Source organism: Camarhynchus parvulus, chromosome 4 (genome assembly GCF_901933205.1).
Source record: "Camarhynchus parvulus chromosome 4, STF_HiC, whole genome shotgun sequence".
In the NCBI taxonomy this organism is placed as follows: Eukaryota; Metazoa; Chordata; class Aves; order Passeriformes; family Thraupidae; genus Camarhynchus; species Camarhynchus parvulus.
The window spans coordinates 23,612,129-23,632,820 of record NC_044574.1 but is presented as its reverse complement, the minus strand read 5'-3'; the positions used below and the strand labels follow the sequence as shown (position 1 = coordinate 23,632,820).

The following is a 20,692-nucleotide window of genomic DNA, read 5'->3' as shown; positions in this document are numbered from 1 at the left end:
AATGAAATGCAATCACCAAACTTTCAAGATGAGTTTTCTTGCTGCAGTGAAGTCAGCTATTGGGCAGGAGTGACAAACTCTACAATAGGTATTTCACATAACTGATAATACAGTAAGCCATATTCAGAAGGAAAAATTACAGTTCAGGAGACACAGCCCTCCAAAAAACACCCCAAACCTCCTGACATTTTTTATTGCAATTTAAGATCCATTTTGGAGGACACCTTTCTTAATCAAATACTATTGCCTTTAAAGATTAGTGTTCACAGCCTAATCATGCTGCACTTAGTTTAATTTGTTTTGCTATGGTCTCATTAAATTCTTTCTTTTGGTCAGAAACCCTGCCATGGCTTGGCAGAGAAACAGGAAATTTCTTCTCCATGTTGGAGGGTTGTGACTGCTCTTTCATTTTAACACACAGACTGGGGAGTGCTGCAGCAAATTACATGTGGGTCACCCCTTCCTTCCTATGTAAGGAGCTCACAACCCCTCAAAACACTTTGTCAGCTGGACAACTGGGACAAAAGGGAGAAAAAGAATCCTTGTGTCAAAAATATCTCAGATTGCCATTGTATCAGTTAGATCTAATGTTTAATTTTAAGTTACCTGAAACCTCAATGGCAACAATTCCTACAACTGATTGTTGAGGCTGCTTTTGTCCTATCTCAGCTTGTGATAGATTCAGCATTTGGTGGTCAAGAAGAGACTTTCCTGAATTGCTCCTCTCCTTTGTGCTGAGAAAGTGCATTTAGGGAAGAACCTGGCAACATTACCTGTTATTTGGTCTGGAATCTGTGAACCAGAGTAAAGCACAAGCAATAAATAGTAGAGGTTTTGCACTATTGTTTTGCTGGCAGATGAGAAATGTAAAAAATGCTTTCCTCACCAAGGTTTGGAAGTCCATTAAAAAGTTGTGAGCAGAAGTTTCACGATCATCCCTACACCTGCAGGAGTATGCAGAGAGATGTGGTACTTTGCAGTCTCACCTAGGTCCATGGAATGTGTTTCCTCACACAGATGGTGAGCAATAAGGAGTATTTTAATTGCTGGATGAGCTACTGGCAGGGATTAGATCTAACTAGACACCTCTACGGCTGTCACACTTCACCTGCAGCTAAACTGAACTAAGAAGAAAGTCAAGCTCTTTCCTTTCTCTAGTATCTTCCAAGGAAACCTATTTGCATCCTGCACCAGAAAGGCATGAACTGGCTTTCAGAGGCAAGGCCCACAAGTACATGTGCAGAGTCAGTAGAACAGGCAGAACACTTTAGCAGCATACCTTAAAATAGTTGACATTAGCACAGTGGTGCAACCATGGCTTTTGGTCGTGTACCTGTGTTCTGGACATGCAGGGCAACGCACTCACATGTCTTTCCATTTTCTGTACTAGTCATTGTATTACAGAGACACTCATTCAGAGGTAATCTTTACATGTTGGCAAGAAACTACTTCTGCCAGAAAATGGAGCAAATGGAGCATAGGTTTCTCTGCTTGAGATGGATTGCCTGAGAACTTTGTTGGCAAACTTATCAGATGAGCATTCTATGGGAAAACCTCCTTTTGGGCAAATGGGTCATGATTTTAAAGAGTACTAAAGAATACTTAGGAGGTTTTTGTACCACTAAACCCCTCATCATTTACTATTCTGGACTATTTTTTCTTGAAGAATTTAACTGCATAATATTTGCTGCTAATGCTGAACTCCCATTTTAATTCAAGTATTTAATGAAAATTTTCCCCATGATTATTTGCTTATTAATGCAGGTAAGTTCTGAAAGATTTTTTTTGTTCTTGATGCATGTACTAAAACTGGAATCACACGCTTTTGTCAACTCTTGAACTGCAATAGTTTGGAGAGAACACACTGTTAACTTGAACTTTGCAACATTTGACTGTGAGCTTTCCATATTATATCAATAGTAGTTTGATTAATTGGTTTCTACCTGCAGTAAAACTCTCTTAGGAAGTGAAAGTGGATTTGCTTAGGTAAAACCTGTGAGATTTTTCTATACTTGAAAAAGAATACAATTAGATTTACAATTGTTTAGAAGGACAAACTGCTTTCAAAAAGTATAGGTAATATCACAGAAAAAAGGCAGCATAGAGGGTACCCAGCTCTGAATAAATCTTTTTAAAAGCTTAGAATTTAGAAGAATTAAGAAGAATTCTTAATTAAGAATTGCTAAGAATTAATTAAGAATAAAAATAATTATTTTTTTAATTACAAAGAATTATGGAAATCAATTTCTTTCACTATTTTTGAGATCCAATACTATTTATTCTTTAAAAATTTGACTTGCAGGACTTTTAATCTACTGTTGGGAACTTGAACTAGCCTAGATGAAGATCATCTGTCTACTCATCAGTTACAGATGTTAATTGGGGTGAGGGTCATGATACTAATCAGTTGCACAAATGACCTACATGTGGAAACAAATAGATGAATAATATCTCCAGGCCACCACCAGTGGTAAATATTGCTCTGTTAAATATTTACATATACAGATGGAACATTGCTTGTTTGTTTTGGGATTTTGGTTGGTTGGATGGTTGGGCTTTTGCACTCCAGAAAAAAAAACCAAAAAACAACAAATTTAAAAACCCCAAAACAACAAAAAACAACAACAACAAAAAAACCCACCGTCAAAAACTCCTGCATTTGAACAAAAGTGATTGAAGGGAGAAGCAAATCCATTTTTTTTTTCTATTTCATGACAATGCTAGCAGGAATTACTACTTTAAAAAAAATCTGCTGGTGTGTGCTTCCTGTTCCAGTTTGTTTAGTCACAAGTCTGAATTAGATCTCTGTTGGTTGGTTTCGTTTACTATAAACAGGTTTTGTGCTTTGTTTCAATACATCAAAGCCCTTAGCCAGGCACAGACAGGTAACGTAAAAGGGGGTAAGAAAGTTTACAGTCTTGCTCCATTGTTTCTTTAAGTTCCAGACAACGGTCAGAGGGATCACACGGAGTTTAAAAGAAGGCTTGGTTGCTCTTTTTCTGTCTATGTAAACTGGTTTCTTTTTTGTTCCTTTTCTAGAAACCACATGTAACTTCAGGTCAGAAAAGTGTAAAATGTGGCACTTCTTAAAGCAGCGTTACCGCTGCCCTGGGGTAGCTCGATCAGGCAAAGGTGCAGGCTCCTCTCGCTGCTGTGCTGATGCCTGCTGCCGTCCTTCAGGTGAGTACCAGAGGTTTATTTTCTTTTCCAATACCCATCCACCTGAAGGAGGCAGATGGCTGAGAAGGGTATTTTCTCATGACTGGCACTGCCAAAAAAAAAAAAAAATCACCGTTTTGACCCTTCGGAGATAAATGTGAATCACTCCATCCCACAGTATTTTTAGTAAAGCTGCTTTAAAAGTTTGCTTCCAGCCCTTGGATCTGTCCCGGTTTTCTTCTCTGGTTTTGGGGGGTTTGATTTTTTGGGGTTTTTTGTTTGTTTGGTTGGTGTTTGGTTGTTGTTGTTGTTGTTGTTTTGTTTCTGTTTCTGGTTTTGTTTTGGGGGTTTGGGTTGGGTTTTTTGTTTGTTTGTTGGGGGAGGGGTTTGCTGTTGGTGCTTTTTGGGGTTTTTGTTTGTTTGGTTTGGTTTTTTAAAATCTGCCCTCTTAAAACAACAGGAATGCTGTCTGGCCCTCAGCCAGCCAGAACTCAGCAAGCAGGGTAAAATTTCAGTTCAGATTTACGGGAAGGTGTTGGGAGTAAAAATCTGGTTTGGTGAGTTTAAGGCAGGGAGTAGTCCGGAGACAACCTTGCTACTGTGAGTGTGGAGAGAAAGAGAGGAGGGGGGGAGGAGGATAATAAAAACCACCCAGGCTGGAGATTAGAGACCAATTTTTCCCCTGTCCGGGTTTCAGTGCGTGTTGCTGAGCTCCTGCAGCCTTATCGAGTTTGCAGGCAGAAAGCCGGGTCTGGGGTGCAAGAGCTGCGCGGTGCCGGCGAAGCGCTCAGCTCAGCGCCCTGGAATGTGCGGCTTAGGGCAGGGGCGAGCAGGGGCTTTGGCTTAGCTTGTACTAATTGCAAGTTTTAGTGCTCAAAAACTCTGGTTGAAAAAAAAAAAAAAAACCAAAAACAAACCAAAAAACGAGGAAAGAAGCAAAGAGCCAAGAGAGGGGGTTAAGATTGGGAGAGCTGTTGCTCCAAGCAGCAGTGCAAGGAGTTGCTCAACTCTCACTTAGCAGCGCGGTAGGAAGGACAATGCGTTAAGGTCGCTACCCCAAAACGCCGCCGCTGCTGCGAATGGTGCTGGGCGCTGAGGTGGGCTCCAGGTAGGTACCGCCGCTTCTCGGTTTGCTCTGCACTTCCTCCGTCCTTGGCTGTGCGCTGGATTGTACTTACTCCTCTGTGATTGGGTTGACAATGTAAGCGACCAGAAGTTGACTCAGAAAATACATTTTAAAATATTTTCCGGGGGAAAGGCAAATGGAGAGAACTGCAGAGGGTTTCGGTGGAGTTTTGGTGACTCTTTCCAATTGACAGATTTCTGGTGATTCTGAAGAAAGATGACAGGTGAGAGGCACAGGCAGGTACTAAAAAAGGCAGATTGAGAAGTAATTTGCAGATCTGAGAGTTGTAATTTAAAATATGTGTTTCTCCAAGTCAAAGAAAAAGCACAGCGTGACTTGCCTAGTGTCTTTGGAGTCAATTTCGGAAGTAGTGTTTCGTTTCATGGCTGTTTTTTCTTTTTGAACACTTAAAATGCTGTAATTTGTACAAACCACGGAGCCGTGGCACAAGTGACAGGGAGGTGACAAGAGGGCTCTGAGTCTGCTGTCTGCCAGTCTCTTACAGGCATTAGCATAAGAATGGGATCTTATCTGTGAAAAGTTTCTGAAGACCATTTAGAATACATGTATCCATCAGGAGATCAGGCATCTTCTTCACGCTGAGATATGCGTGAGTAGATGAGAAATACTTGGGTTCATGTTAAAAAAAGCAGCAGATTTTAAAATTTTTTTAGAGGTGAGGCTGCGCAGCTCATTTCTTCTCAGGAACTTGAAATAGAACTTTGAGCTAAAGCCAATCTATTATAATGGTTAAAGATGGGCTGGGACCTTACAGGTCGCAAAATCCCTACTAAATTTTATCGGCTCAACTGGGCTGACCTGGCAGAAGGCAGGAGCAGCATTAGATGGGGCTGAAATGAGCCGCCCGAGGCTAACGCAAGACGAGTATCGGTGCCCTGATGTGTCTCCCAGACTGTGCGAATGATAATTTGGACAAGTCTGCAATTACTCTGTCCCAGTGCGGCCGAGCTGCCGTGGTGCGAGGGGAGCGCTGCGTGCGCGCCCGCGGAGCTGCCAGGCCGGGGCAGAGGTCGCCCGCGGTGTTAAGCGGAGCCTGGTATCCTGGTATCCAGCTGGGAACTGGGAGGCAGCGTGCTCTCTCCGAGAGGAGGTGGAGATAACGCCAGGAATGGGCCGCTGCTGGTGTCCGCAGGCTCGAAGCTAGCAGACTGCTGTCTGCGAGATAAACCGAGACAAACACTCCTCCTGCGCATTCAACGCTCCTTCGGCACATTCGTTCTCCCTCCCGCCACTCCCCTGCATATTCCCGTCCTGAGAGAGGTTGTTCTCCGGGCTTGTTTCAAAGCTGTGCATCCTGCGGAGAGCTGAGGGCAGCTGTTCCCACCTCACCTCGTAGCCCGGGGAGAGCCCAGCACCCTCTTCTGCTTTTGGGGTCTGACCTCTTCTGAGACACAGGCTCCGGGCCCTCAGTGTTGTTAGGGAAATATTTGGAGTTTTTGGACCGGCATGTAAATGGGGTTGCTAAAATTTTTTGAGTGTCCCTGCTGAAGCTGAGGATGCAAAATCTTTCTTTGAAGTTTTAGAAAATAATGTGCTGCCTTCAATACAACAGATTTTTTAAAAGTTGAAAACATTGTAATAAAAATATTTAATATAGGTACTGGAGATGGTAGAGCCTTCAGGGAATATTGTTTCGATGTCAGTTTGGTCTGAACCTTTGATCCTGTGTGGCCCGCGCCTGGCTGGCTTCAGCAAAGCTATCCCTGGCACTGGGGTCTGCTTTTGCAGCTTCCCACATTTTGGAGTCTTGGCCTACTCCACATGGCAGAGCCCCCTCATTTTGCTACCACTCTGTGAAATGCTACACCCTCTTCTGTGAAAGCTGTGGGAGCATCTGACAGCTAGAGGAGACCAGGGGTTGCCCTGGAGTGGTGTGAGAGTACCTGTTGGGTTACCATAGAGGCCCACTGCACTGCTAGGATGACAAACTCCAGCAGAGGTGACACCACATTTATGGGTGAAACAAAAAGGTGATCTTGCCTTTTTCATTCAAATGGCCCTGATCACTTGTGCATAGTTTCCTGAACCAATATTGCTGTGATTTACTGAGAAATTTAGCAGGGGCAAGTATGTGCTCTTTGTGAAGAAACATGGGCAGATCCTGTTGCTGCTTAAAAAAAAGTCAATGATGAACACAAAGGTGAACATGAAGTTCAGGTTTGCTTTGTAGCAAGAAAGCAGAACTAACATAAAGAGTTTAAAGAGACCATCTCCATGCTTGTGTATATAGTTGCCTCTCTTGTCACGAAGTTGAAATCTCCAAATTACTGATGACTTAAACCAACAAATCCTTCCTTATATTGTAGTCACTTTGAAATTTGTTTCATAAGGGGATTTTAGGTGCAATTTTCAAGTTTGTAAAATGGATCCTGTGAACAGGATATTTTTGTCTGCTGCCTTAGCAGAGGGAAGGACTCTGACCTTTATCTTCCCAGTATGAGGCCTAAAATAATATTTCTTTCTGCTGTAGTAATTTTTTTTCAATAAAATGCTTCTGGGTACACCTAGCTCTTGCCAAGATCAGGAACATCTCAGTAGCCTTGCTGAGACAATGCAGGCATTGTGTAGCTATGGCTGGTAGGGCTTTGGTGACACAGTAAACTCAACAGAGAAAAGCAACTTTTTAGTAACTGCAGAGCTGACTACCTGATACTTGAGGGCATTTTTGTCCTTTCCAGGCTTTCATTTGCCCTGATCCCAAGTAAGATTTTATTTGAAAAGAAGAAAGAGGTTTCTGATATTTTTAAAATGTGTTTTACAAAATATGCTTAGAGTTTGGATGTTATCTTTTCCTTAGGTAGGTCATAAAGCTGAGACTGAGTCGGCACAGATGGGCTTATTTGCCATGAGATGGAAAGAAATTACAAAGGCATGAGAATCCTCAACCAATAATAATGCGACAACAGTAACTTTCATCTATTTCCAAAGGGACAACAGCTTAACCAGCCTCTAACAACTGAGAGGCTTTCTATCCCATTTGCCAATGGGAGAGCCATTGGAAGGTTTACTGTGGAAAAGCAGCACCCCAAGTGATGTAGCTCAGAGTTTGCTTTCATGTTTTGGCCTTTTGAGTACCCAATGGATGGGCTGGAGCTGTGCTGTAGAAATAAACTGAGGTACTGCTTCTGCCTTTTTGTCTTTTACCAGAGAAACTTAGCTCCACCACAAGTCAGGGTGTAGGCTGAGTTTCAGCAAGCTGAGTTCCCAGTAACATTCAAGATGTCATTTATGATTGCTGTGTCACAGAGCTGGGATTCCTGACCTGGGTGTTTCTGCTGTGGGGACCTGCTCACACAGGCGGAGCGGAAGGGCTGCCACTGCCATGTGAGGTTTGTGCACAAAATAGCTGCTGAGAGGCAAGGGATGGGATGGATGCAGGTGGAGCACAAGGAAATGGTGAGGGGTCAGCTGGATACAGAGCCAGAGCAGCATGCCAGCAGACTGGCTGCTGTTGGGCTATCTCAGCAGCAAGGGAGAGATTTTAGAAGGAATTTAGGAGAGGTGAGCAAAGTTCCTCTGCAGCTGTGACCAGGGAGGCAGTCCCAGTGAGGAATTATGAAGGAAAACAGAAGGGCATATGATGAGAAGCATAAAGTAGGTGTTCGTAAGCTGCAAAAGACACCTGGTTGTACTATTCAGCTCTGCCTGCCTAGGCAAGTATTGTGTGTAAGGACCTTCTATTTTATTTGTTAGAAGACGGAAAGAGGATCAACAGGAGCATAGAAAATGAGTGGCACATTCAAAGCTATGAAAATGACTCTTGAAATAATATTTGGAAGATAAAACAGTGGATCAAGATTGTAGATCAACAGTGCATCAAATTATGAAAGGGCAAAAAGGAATGTCACCATTAATGAGCTAATGTGAGGGTGAGACTCCAGGGAAGCATTTAAGTTTTGAGGGCAGATAGAATAGCCAACGTTTTTGACGTGCATGCAGAAAGCATCAACAGGAATTAGCTGTACCTGGAAGAAAGGCTGCCCAAATAAAAATTGTGCCCTGCCTGCAAACAGAGCAGTAATGGTCACTGTGGAAAGGAGAGAAAAGAAACTTTGGGTATTCCTTGAGAGGGGGACAGTATTAGAGGTTCTGCTTTATCCACATATAGCTGGAAGTGATGGCTGGGCTTTCAGCAGACAGTCTTTCAACCTTTCTAGCAGAAGAGAAACAACTGAGCGGTGTTGGTTGGGCTGGATATTATGGGGAAGAAAATCGAAGAAAATTGGAATGTAGGTAGAATTTTGCGATTTAACTTGGTATAGAGGTACAGGCTAAAAGCAAAAGAGAAGTCATGAGGATTGGTGGAACAGAAATTGCAAAAAGGCTGAATGGTGGACATAGTGGGGGAGGCTAATGGATGGTGCTGAATGGGACCACTTGTAGTTTAGTGCAGGAAAAACCCAGCAGTAGATAGCCTCTGGACAGTGCATGCCAAATAAACAGTCTATTTTAATGAGGAAAAGAAAAGAATCAGGGCAGAAGAGGAACAGAATTGGTAAAATGGACGTAGCATGACAAAGAGGTTGATATGGGTCATCAGCATAAATCAGCAGCAATAAGAAGAGAAAAATGGGGAATCAAAACCCAAGGAGGAAGGTGATGGACTTGAGTGAAGGGGAGGCATTTGCAGGGCTCAGAAGAGAATGGAAGGGAGAAAATGACAAATGAGCAATCCTTGAAAAGAGGAGGAGGAGGAAGAGGTGGAGGAGGAAGGAGACAGGGGAGGAAAAGGTCAGCTCACTGAGTCTGATCCCCAAATGGGATCAGCAAAGCTGAGGCAGAGGTGCTTTATTAGGGTTTGAAAGCTGTGCTCGCGATTTCAGGACCTGTAAGGGTGGAATTATGAAGATACTGTGGCTAACAGGTCTTTAAAGCTGGAAGTTGTGCTGGGGTGACAAACAGAAGGTATGAGGTGTGAGCAGTATGCAGGGTGCAACTGTGGGAGCTCTTGTGGCTGGGGAGGGAGGAAGAGCCAGAGCGGGGAAAAAAGCATGAAAGGCAAGGAGAGAAGATAGAGTCGAGCACGATCATGCACGCAGGGACATGTCCTCTAGATGTTTTTGCAACAGAAGAGCACGCTCAACTCACCTCAATTAAATATCAACATTATTACCATGACTTAAGGCCATGTTTCTGGCAGTAAAATTTCTGTTCACTGTATACTGAAATTTCACCAGAGTTCATACACTACTATCCACATCCTAATGTGAGTGTTAGTCCTCACAGGAAGCATTTCACTGTCGTTAGCATTTTCATTAAAGGTAGCACTAATATGGTACCTGAAGCTCACAGGAGCATAGTCACTGGTAAGGCTGCAAGCAGACCTAGACTTAATTGGTGAATGCATTCAAACTTTTGGGACTGAACTATAGTGTGTGGGTCTTGAATATGGATTCTGCTTTAGCTTCTTGGCCTCATGAAGCCGGCAAGAAAAGACACAACTTATCTGACATACTGAGTGCACACTTTGGATGAACGTGGAGGTGCCTCTGGCTGGGTCAAGGAGATCTGAATGTGCTTGCTGTTGCTGCCATTTGTGGTGTCTTAGTCAGTGTTTACAAAGCAAATGGGATGAGTAGATGCTACTGACAAAGTTGTCTGCTCACCCTGAGCACCCAGGCCAAGGGTGGCTGCAGATGTACCCAGAAGCAAGCTTCAACCTGGGCAGGGCTCAAACAAGCCACAGTGTCCTGCAGGGAAGGAAAAAATGTGATTTTCATAGAGGATAATTGTATTGAGCAACAATAAACAAAAAGGCTTTTACATGCTTCTTCCACATACTGAAGTCCCAAGTCTCAGCTTACCAATGTGAGTCACAGGTCAGACTGTATGTGTGCAGAATAAATCTTCCTAAGCACCACAGGGGTGGCAAGAGGTATCTGGGATGTCAGCACAGTGCCCTTCCTTCCATGGTGTGTGATCAGTGGGAAGAGGATCTGAGACAGCTCTTGCACACAGCTGTGTCTGTGCTCCTCTGCCCCTCTCTGCCTTGCCAACTGGGAGCCCTCCCTGATATTTTAAGGTCTGTTCTCTGACCTGTGTTTCATCACAGGTGTTTGCAGGTCCTTGCTGGAGGTGGTGAGAATGTGTCTTCCCATGGTCACTCTTTATTTCTCTTTGAAAGCTCTGGTTTTCTGCAGGGAGTCATCTGCAAGCTTACACTTTTGGTAACTAGCAAGACTGACTGGTGAACAGTTTTAGTTTTTACTGTTTATTAACCTTATGAGTCTAAGTAAGAAAATTCCTGTGCAAATTCCTGCACAAATTCCTGGCCATTCCCATGGCCACCTGCCTCGGGGGAAGTTTCTCAGGTACACTGTCTGGTTGATATACAGGGCACTGTACAAATCCTACAGCTCTGAGGAATGTGCAATGAACTGCCAGAAGCCCTGAGTAAATACAGCAAGTATTGCTAAACCAAAGGCACTGGTGGTCTTGTCTGTTGGCTTTCACATCAGAATGAGAAAAGCCCAGGGCAAGCATTTTGCTTACAGAAGAGTTTCAGGGCTTTTCCCCCTCCTCTATCCAGAGCATTACCTGGAGTTTCAACAGTGGCTTTTTGATTCCTGTCATCTCCCAAAGATGGGTTTATAGTGGTGTGCCAGTGGGAAGAGAGACACCTTTAAAAAAACTCAGGAATTTGAGAGGTGTTAACAGTGATCCTGCTAGTCCCTGGGTTGGGGGGCTGCTGAGAGCCGCTTGTCGTGTCCATCTCAATGGCCTTTACCAAGGAGACTGAAATCTGAGTCAAACCCTAGCATTTTCATCTGTAGATCACTGAGATTTTGGGTTGTTGGTTTGTTTTTAAAAGGAAAATATAGTATTTATATTTGTACATATATATAAACAGCACGTGCACTAGAGGTATCAACACAAATCAGTCTCAGTGCTGGATTTCCAACTCCTAAAGCACTGTCAGTTACCATTTTTATCTCTGTTTCAGGGAGATGATCTTATGGAATCATTTTGCCCACTGTGTCATTTTCTTTTTCTCTCCCTGTGTATACCAGATATACACTCTTGAGGATTGCCACAACAGATGAGCTGTTAAAGAATATACTACAAATGTAAAAGTGGTGAAGCATGAAGCATCTCTGCCTCTGTATTTTCCAACAGATACAGCAGGGTTTTTTTCTAAATAAATAAGTTGTGTAAAAAATACAGGTTATCAAAAGGAAATTTAAGCAAAATTGCTGACAGTGAGGTCTACTTTCCCATGGGGAGTGTAAGAAACTTAATTTTATGGAAAATGCCATGCATCTGTAAACCTAGAAGGTTAAGTTCTCAATAAAGCTTCATACTGGTAATAGTGAAAATCAGTTAAAGACCTCAACTCTCAGTGCATGCTGCCAGTACACAAGACATGGACTGAACAGGGAATTTGTAAGCTGGGGTGTAAGTTTATAGTATCTTTGGGTGCACCTTCATGTTTTTAATACATAGGCAACTGTGTGTTCTCTTTTTTGTTGTACTCCAAAGCAATCGCAAAGGATGCTGCTGCAGTTTGGGAGTTGTAATTGTGTTGTAATTGTGGATACAAGGTTACCTGTCCCCTGTGCCCCATGAATACCCAAAAATGGGTCTGACAAACCCTTTGCAGAGCTGAGGCTGGTGCAAAGAGGATTAGATAAGTTTGCTAGTTGTTGCTGTTGCTATGCAAGTTTCTTTCGGAGTTCTGTGTTCAAAGCTGACTCACTGCTTCCCCATCTTCAGAGGTTCACCTTTGCCTTCTGGCAGTGGTGCCAGTTTCTGGGTCTCCATGCTCTCTGCATGCTCTGTCTGTGTCAGTCAGCGAGTCTGGCACTGTGGCCAGGGATCCTGGCACAGGATCTGTGCTCTGAACTGGCTTGTGTGTGCCCTGGTGCCCCACAGACCACCCACTCTGCATCCCAGCAAACAGCTGGATGTAGAGATGTTGGAACCATGGAAAAGCAAAAGGGGTGAACCCCTTTCTGGCCAACATCAGGAGCTTTGAATGACAGGCAAGGTGGATGAACCAGACTTTCCTTTTCAGTGCTTTTCTACATTGTTTAAATGTGGGTTTCAGCCACAGTACCAAGACACAGAGAGAGCTTAGCTTCTGCATGAGCTCTGATGGGGGGACACTGCTTTTGTGCCTTCTAAATCAAGCACTGTAACATGAACAGTGTGAGATGAACATAATTTTCTTTGTCCTTCTGTAGATCCAAACCACTTCTATCACATTTCCTCTTCATCTAATCTTATCTGTTTTGTGTTGCAATCCTTGCTGTGCTTCCCTATTTCCAAACCAAAGCACAATCTTTCTGAAAAAAATCTGAAAGCTGCTGCCATTTTGACACGTGGCCTTTTTCAAACAAAGAACATTAGGTGGTATTTGACACATTGGTTCATTAATCCTTACCTGGAAAGGAACTGATGCCAAAATCATTGCATTCTTAAAGCTCCTGCAAATGTCAGTCACTATTAAAGAAAGGTTTCTTCTGAGTTCGCAGGTACTATTGTGCGCATATGTGCAACAGGGTGTAGAACAAGCCAGGCAAGAAGCAAAAAGTATACAAATGACTGGTTTTGCAGGAAAAGCACCAGTATAAAACTTAGGAAACCTGGGTTCATGTCCCTGCCTTGCCATAGAAAGTAACACGCATGAGTACAGTCCAGTGGTTTTTGTGGATATCTGCTTTGTGCTTGCTGGTCTCTGCTGGTATAGCTGAATGTCCCACCAGGTTGTGAGCTCTGCTATGGCCAGTCTGTGGGGAACTTCAGCAAATCCCAGGGATTTTTCTTTGTTTGGTTTATGTCTTCATTTTGATAGGGTTGGGTCGCTGTGCTGTGCGAGTCCTGGGGAAGGAGAGGGAAGGTGCCAGTCGCAGCTGGACACTTAACCCGAACCTCTGGCAGCTCCTGGGCTCCTGGCCTCAGCTCCCCTTCCTTCAGTCCCACAGCCCTGGGGTCAGGGGGACCCCATGGAGCACTGCAATGGCACAGGCTGTCAAGGAATGGGAAGGGGGCACTGCCAGCATTTCATGATCCAGCTGTGTCCCTGTGAAGTGAGAGCAAGGTCCTGCTCACAGAGCAGTGAGCAGCACCTGCTGTGAAACTCCAGGGACAGAGGAGAGCCAGGTGTCCCCAGGATGCTGGTGGGACAAGTGCCAGGTTTCTGTTTCAGATGACTGCTTTGGGAAAAGCAGTTTGAAATGTACTGCTAAAGGGCCTGCAGCTTTAGTGTTGATAAGTAGATATAACTGTTGTAGCCCACTCCAGAAAAAAGTGTCCACACAATATAGCCTGCAGAGATCCGGGACTGTAACTGCTCCAAGTGCATGGCATTTACCATCCAAAATTTTCCATTGTACAAGCAGATGTAAAAGGAAGAAGACAGAGCAACTCTGGTTAACAAGAATATCCTGCATTTTCTATTAGGAGACCAGTGTTATTTGTTCATTATTTTGCAAAGGTTTGCATTGCATGGCAAGATACCTAAGGCCTATGAATTGTTCTGCATTTACCTGTATAGAGACCTAAGAGTCACTTAGCCTAAAAGTGCTTGACAATTTCTGAAAATCAAAGCTAGAGAATTTGCTTTCTTTCAAACTCCTGCAAACTTCTTCCTAAGGTTTCCTAAGTACTTGACCTCAAGGAGGGAAGTAGCTCTTGTGGAGGGGTCAAAGCAGGATGTGAACCTTTGAAAACTGAGTTTCCATGTGTTTACTGGAAACTTCAACTTTTAACATCCAAGTCCCCAAAGCCACTGTTGACACTGCCTATGCTCTGAGAAAACCTGAGTCAGAGTTTTAGTATGAGCCTGCTGGAGTCTCTGCCCTGTGTTCAAGAGCAGTCTATAGGGCATCTAAAGATAAAGAAAGCAAAGAAACAGGTGCTGGGCTGTGGGGCTCCTGAAGAACGGTGGAACCTAGTGGGAAGGGAAGAGGGAGAAGAGAGACAAAGAGGCAGGAGAGAGAAGAGCGCTGTCTGCCTTGAAAAGCTGATGAAGAGTCAGAAGGCTGATGGAAAAGGGGATTTGATAACTCAGAAATGACTGAGAAGAGGTGGCTGGGCAGGGAGACAGCACATTTGGGAGCAAGGTCTGACATGGGGAGCTGCACTCAGAGCCAGCCAGGCAGGGGTTCTCAGGGCTAGAGACAATGACAGGAGGAAGGAGATGTGGGAGTTTGAGGCACTGCTATTGGACCAGGGCAGGAGCAGAAGAAAGGACAAGTCATCCAAGGTGACTGGATGCAGCCCAAGCCAAAGCACTTTGGGATGTGAATTCAAGGGTTTTCACCACTCCAACTTTCCATCAAGAAGCTGTAAGGAGTCCCCCACTCACACCCCTTTCCTCTTTCTCTGCTGCTGCCCTGACTTTGTCATTTACTGTTCCTTTGTGAAACAGAAGTCCAAGCAGTAAATATCATGTGCTACCCCTCTGGTGACACACACATCAGTAGGATGCCTCATGATGGAATTTGGGGCTGGGTTTCAGTTCGCATTAAAAAAAAAAAACGTACAGGGAAGCTTAGGAAACCATGCACAGCTATATCCTGCTCATAAAAACGTGAAGTGCCAGATTTATAGTCTGCACAATCCTAGTTTGCCTTCTGTTATATATATTATTATAGTATGATTGTGGCTTTTTGACACATTCAGTGCTGATGAGGTTTTTTGAAGGAGCCTTGCCATATGCCATCCATAAAAATGAGGGTGGACAATGAACTTTAAATATTTTTTTTTTTCTCCTGCTGTTTGGGATGTAAATGGTTCATGCTCTTGAATTCCTTTGCTCTGAAGAGAGATTTATTACTCTTTGGCTTTTTAGTAGTGCTCATTACTATAACATTTAAATACTTACAAATAGTAACGAGATAATCTGCATAACAACCATTTGATATTTATTTACTAAAAATATTTACTAAAAAATAACCATTTGATATTTATTTACTAATAAATATTTACTAAGGATATAAACAAAGAAGTTTGCCATAGTTTTGATTATATAGTTTAGGATGCCATGGCCAGGCACAGGTGAACTTGCTTAGATAAAAGTCACCTTCACTGAACAGTGTTCTTAATGGTAAACAAGCTCTAGCTATAGGCTTGTGTCAAGCTAAGAGTTGGTTTTGGGTGGTCACAAATACAGGTACACAAACAAGTTGATGTATTATTTCCATGTTTTCAAAATTGCGCAATTTTTTTTTTTTTTGCTTTAGAGTGGAATTTTATTTAGAAAATATCACCAAATTTAACTATAAAAATGGGGTAAAGAGTTCAGAAATTTAATGTTTGCCTCAAGGCAAAACAAATTGTCCTCTTTTTCTTGTTTTGTTTGCACTTCAGCTACTAGTATAAGTCAGTCACACTGCTTGCCTCATGACTCTACTTTCCAGAAAACTTCATTTTGCTTGAGATCCACATTTTCAAAATGCATTTCCCAAACAGTTCCCTTGCAGCTCTAAGTGCTCCTGCAAGCAAATTGCAGTCCAGAAAATGTTCCCATCTGGAAACAAGGAGCATGCCGCTGGTCACCATTTGTACAAAGCTTGGTTTAAGTGACTTGGCCAGTGATACACAAGATCCATGTGCAGACCAAAGGCAGGAAGCTGTAATCAAGAGCCTCTTTATTTGCCTTAGCTGTGGATTCCCCTTTCCTGCAGTGCATCAGGTGCTGTCACCTCTGCTGTCTCTGACAGAATGGTGGGGACAGCAGCCACTATTGGTGTCTGAGCCCAGCTTCTCTGCAGGAACAAGGCTACCCTCTCTACAGCATGTCGAGCAAAGGAGGCCACTGTCTGCCATGAGGGTCCAGAGCAGTGTGAGATCAAATTTGCAGCCCCCAGGTTCCAAACATGAGGTGCTCCAGGGGAGCAGCACATTGCACTTCTCACACCCCATGCACACATCTGCAAGATCCACCTAGACCCAGGCTGGCACCTTCCCTTGGTAAAACATGGAAGGGAGGGCAATGGTACCTGGCACTTGTCAGGTTGGAGGGTACCCAAGGAAAGCCCTGCAACGCTTTTGTCCCTCCTGGGCTGTGGAGCTGTGTTGGGGTACATCAGAAATAAGTGGCTGGGGCGGGGAGTTGCCAGCCCCCAGCCACTGCCTAGTCAGGGATCTGTGGGGCCAGGAGAAGAACTCACAAGTAGAGGCATCCTCATCACCAATGGTTGATTAGGTATTGGGCTGGGAAGGGAGATCCTGCGTTGTCATTTTTGTGCCATGGCCCCTTTCTGTGTTTTACCCCCATCTCTGCACATTGTGGTAAAAGAGGGAGGAGTGAACCATGGCTTCTCATGGGTGGGAGTCACTCACAGTCTGAACTGTGCTGCCTTAGGGGCTGGTTTGAGGATGCAGTGGTCCCACATGCATCCCTGCTGGTCAGCTGGAGATCTGATGAGACCAGCCCAGCAGGACAGGTGACCAAAACCTTGCAGGGCAAGCCTCTTTCACTGACAGCATTGCAGCTGAAAAAACACATGAAAACATAAATGAGGCTGGTGTCCTCTGCATGGTAAGAAAAGATCGGGGGGTAAAGAAGGAAGACATAGAGTGAGCAGTGTGCTAAGGACTGGGATATTACCCATACTAGGTGTACTAGGGTTAGACATTTCCTTGCTTAGGGAATATGTTCAGCACGGCTCGGGCCACCACAGTGCACCTCTTCTAGAGATCTGTTCATTAAAGTGTCCTGTAAAGTGGCAGAAGTCAAATGTAGCAATTCAGCCTGTGCTGTTGTGGTGTTTTACTCTCCTTTTCCTGGTGGATGGCAGTTACAAGTGATAGCTGCCTGAAGTTAAGCTGTTTTCAGGAGAGGAGCAGGAGATTGGTCAGAGACTGAGGTGATGGGACTGTGGACTCAGGGTTGCCCACCACACAGGGCTGTGTTTCTCCTTTGCACTTTGCCTTCAGGCAGCCTGGGGCTAAGGCACAGCTATACAATGGGGCTGCTTTCCCTCCCATACCAAAAGCAAATGTGACTCAAGAAAGGTGTAGGATCAAAACCTGAATGCATTACATTTCCTAGACAGTGCATATTGGCAAAGATTTGGTTCTTTTTAAAGCAGAAATGGACAACTGAGAAACATTTGTTGCACTGGGTGCTGCAGATAGCAGAGGGAAAGCATCCCCTGATCAACCAACTTGAAATCCAGGATCAGAAATTAAGCACACAGAGCAATCTCCCTCATTCATAGCAAATGGCTGAAGATAAGGATGAAAACTCCTGTCCTGGGTGGGCTGCAACACAGCAGATTATGCTACAGCCCTCATTGAGTAAACCGGGGGATGTGAACATGTTTGTGGAAACTAATGGGTGAATGATTCACAAAGAGAGAAAAGGACCCCCCAAAAAATAGAAGAGTATGCACCTTGAATAGGGGACAAAGCAATGATACTCCTCTCCTAATCCATGGTGGTAGCAGTACATTCCCTTTCATGCACCTGTGCTCATGCTTATCTGCGCTTTCTCTGTTCTTCTGCAAGGCCACAGGCTCTGAGGAGGACCTTCAATACCTGGTGATTGCTTTATAACACAATAGTAACTTTTGAAAAGATGAGGACTGACATTATTCCTCTGTTCATTTAATAGAGCAACCATAGAAAAATCACGCTCTTTTTATCTCCGAAGCTTTTTCATCAGGTCTGTAGGCTGGCCCAGCTCTGTTGGCCAGATCATATTTAGTTCCTTCTTCTCTGTGTGCTTCACCTCTGCTTTCTCACACTGACAGTGCGAGGGGCCATACCTGACCACCATACTAGGAAATATTCTTTGTCTACTGGCCAGATTTCACCTGTCTAGGTTGTAGGTGAAGTGTGCTGATACAACAAACAGGGAAACCACAGCCTGAGTTTTGTGTGAGCCAAGACAGCTTGCAGTAGTGACCATCAAGCAGGTCACAGCCACCTGGGCAGTCTAAGGCTGGTAAGGAGAGCCTGTGTCTGCACAGGTTATGCCCATTTACATGAAACTGGTGAAAATCAGCATGTGGCTTTCTGGCTTTCAAAGCTAAATTGCTGTCAAAGCCCCTGGAGATAATATGCATTATTACTGTAGTACTTGAGTGGGGTGAGGTGTTTTTTTTTTTTCCTTTGTATTCCCTCTCTATTCAGACTTTGATTTAATATTCCTTCTCTCCCTCTGTTTTGGTTACTTTGTGTCTTAGAGCTTAGAGATTTCCTGCCCATATATTGAAAGTTTTTAATGAAGAATTTCAGCAACTCAGAGTTACCAGTAAAAGCCCTCTGCAGATTTTGACAGAAGGAGTTATATGAAATTACTTCTAATCTCTTTATCCTTGTCACACCACTCTGCTATGCAGTAATACACCAAAGAATTTCCAGAAAGCAAAGGTTGGCAACTTACAATACCTACTCACTTGGTTGAAAAAATAATTAATAAAGGAATTGGGATGTGAATTCAATCTGCTGCTTTGTTAGCTGAGAGACAAAGGAGGGAAAATTAGGGAAAGAAGACTGGAAAAAGTAAATGTTTTCCCAGTATAATATTTTTTTCTAATAAAAACTTGAGGGCAAGCAAGCCATTTCCCAAAAAGCTTAGATCATGTTCTGAAAGTTAAAAAAATGAAGTGCTTTGGTTGACTTTATCATGGCAGCTATCAATGGCACGCGGTTAATCCCTGTGGCAAAGCAGAGTGTAGAGTGCCAAAGCTGCAAGACAAATAACAGTATGTCCTTGAGTACACCAGTTCTGTGCCTGACAGGTTTTAATTTTTCGCCCCGTTGCATAACACTGGCACGCACACCCGACACGCAGAGTGTGAAACTGGCTGAGCAGGGCTTGGTCCTGCTGCCATTCAAGTCAAGGCCAGAACTCTTCCAGTTCTCAACAAAGGCAAGGTCATGGCATGTGCTGGAGCTGACAGCAGCCTGATGGGGAAGCCAGGCAGCAATATTTTGGAATAGGTCAGCTGTCTCCTACTCTAGTCGGATCTTACCTGCACTTGTGTCAGGACTCAGCATTTGAAATCCCATGACAACTAATGACTTCCATTGTTTGCTTTCTCAGATTTATTTCCTTGAAAATAAAAACAAGAAAAAAGGGGGAAAAAATTCCCAAGTATTATTTCCTCCTGAAATACACACATATAGGAAACAACATATTGATTTTCTTGTAGTCTGTGTTTGTCAATCCTTGCCAAGCATTGTGTGTAGGTGTAATGTGATTTAAAAAAATATGAAATGTGGGTGGGACTGAAAATGCAGTTGCTATTATTCATCTGTTTATGCCATCATACACGTGTGATCAGGCTGTGATCTTGTGCAGCAGCCTAGGAACCTATGGATTGCTTGAATCATCTTCTGTAAAAGAGCCAGGAGATTTGTTATTTAATATTTCTACTATATCAGCAAGATCTGTATATACTACAATTGTATTTCATAGCTACAGCCAGCCTCAGCCCACACATATGATGAAACACCAGCATAGAAATCCATACCCATACTTTTTTCTTTACAATATGCAGGTTCATCAGGATTCCAGCTAGGATAAAAATATGTGTAAACAGCTTACATACTTACCAAAAGTGAAGATTCTGTAAAAATAAAACTATTTGGGTCAAGTTTGCAAAACAGACTATCTGTATAAAAATTAAAATTCCAAGAAAAATATTTCCAATTTTCAGTTGTGAGCACTCTATGTGGAAATTGAAGGAACCTCTAAAGTGCTGGGGAAAAAAATTAAACTGGAATAGATTTTTGATTTGGTTGAGAAAAGCAAGTAAAAAGGCTTTTTCTTATTGCTGTTTCTGGGGTCAACTTGTGATGTAAAAAAAAAGGTTGTTTCTACACCTTTAGTTTTGCTACACCTCCTCAAAAGGGGTAAAAATGTGGCACTGGCACTTGCTTGCCAAGCCATCCTCAGCTGGGTAGAGCAGGGAGTTTTTCTGTGGGAGTCCAGTCCTGAATGCTCCTTCAACTCTGTGGAAACTTACCTGTGACGTATGCAGACCATCCAAAAATCTTAGGTACAGATCCCTTATCAGGTTTTTGCAGGCTCAGCCACATTCCTGCTTCCACAGAGAGCAGTTCTTCTAGCTGCAGGCAGTACAAACTTGCAGTGCTAATTATTTGATCATCCGCCTCAGTATTTCCAGATGTAAAAGATTTCTTTATTTTACTTGTTAAATAAGGAGTTTGGTTTTCTATCTCTGTTCCCCATTAGCTACATCTCTGCTAGTAAATCAGATGTGCCCAGAATTGCCCTCTGGCGCAGGGGCTGGCTGCCTCCAGAGGAGGATGCTGTCACCCGCCAAAATCCAATGACTGCAACACCCATGCTGTGTGTAAGGTACAATGCAGAGCTCACCCCAAGCCTCGGTCTGTGCCTGGGAGAGTGATGATCTGCCCTCTGTTTTGGGCAACTTTTATTTAAATGACAGGGGTGCAAAGTGT

General features: G+C 43.6%; 1 protein-coding gene across 3 annotated transcripts in view; it reads left to right on the top strand.

Annotated features, from left to right (window-relative positions):
* The first annotated feature begins 2,773 nt into the window (after positions 1 to 2,773).
* The window catches only part of RBM47 (RNA binding motif protein 47), a 76,951-nt gene continuing 59,032 nt past the window's right edge, over positions 2,774 to 20,692 (top strand). For 2 of the 3 annotated variants that reach the window (XM_030948257.1, XM_030948256.1), the window contains exon 1: positions 3,820 to 4,267. In XM_030948257.1, coding sequence (XP_030804117.1) covers positions 4,239 to 4,267 — 29 coding nt within the window. In that variant the 5' untranslated portion in view covers positions 3,820 to 4,238. Of the gene's footprint in view, positions 2,886 to 3,039; positions 3,181 to 3,819; positions 4,268 to 20,692 lie in introns of those variants that run through there. The other variant, XM_030948258.1, reaches the window with a different exon arrangement.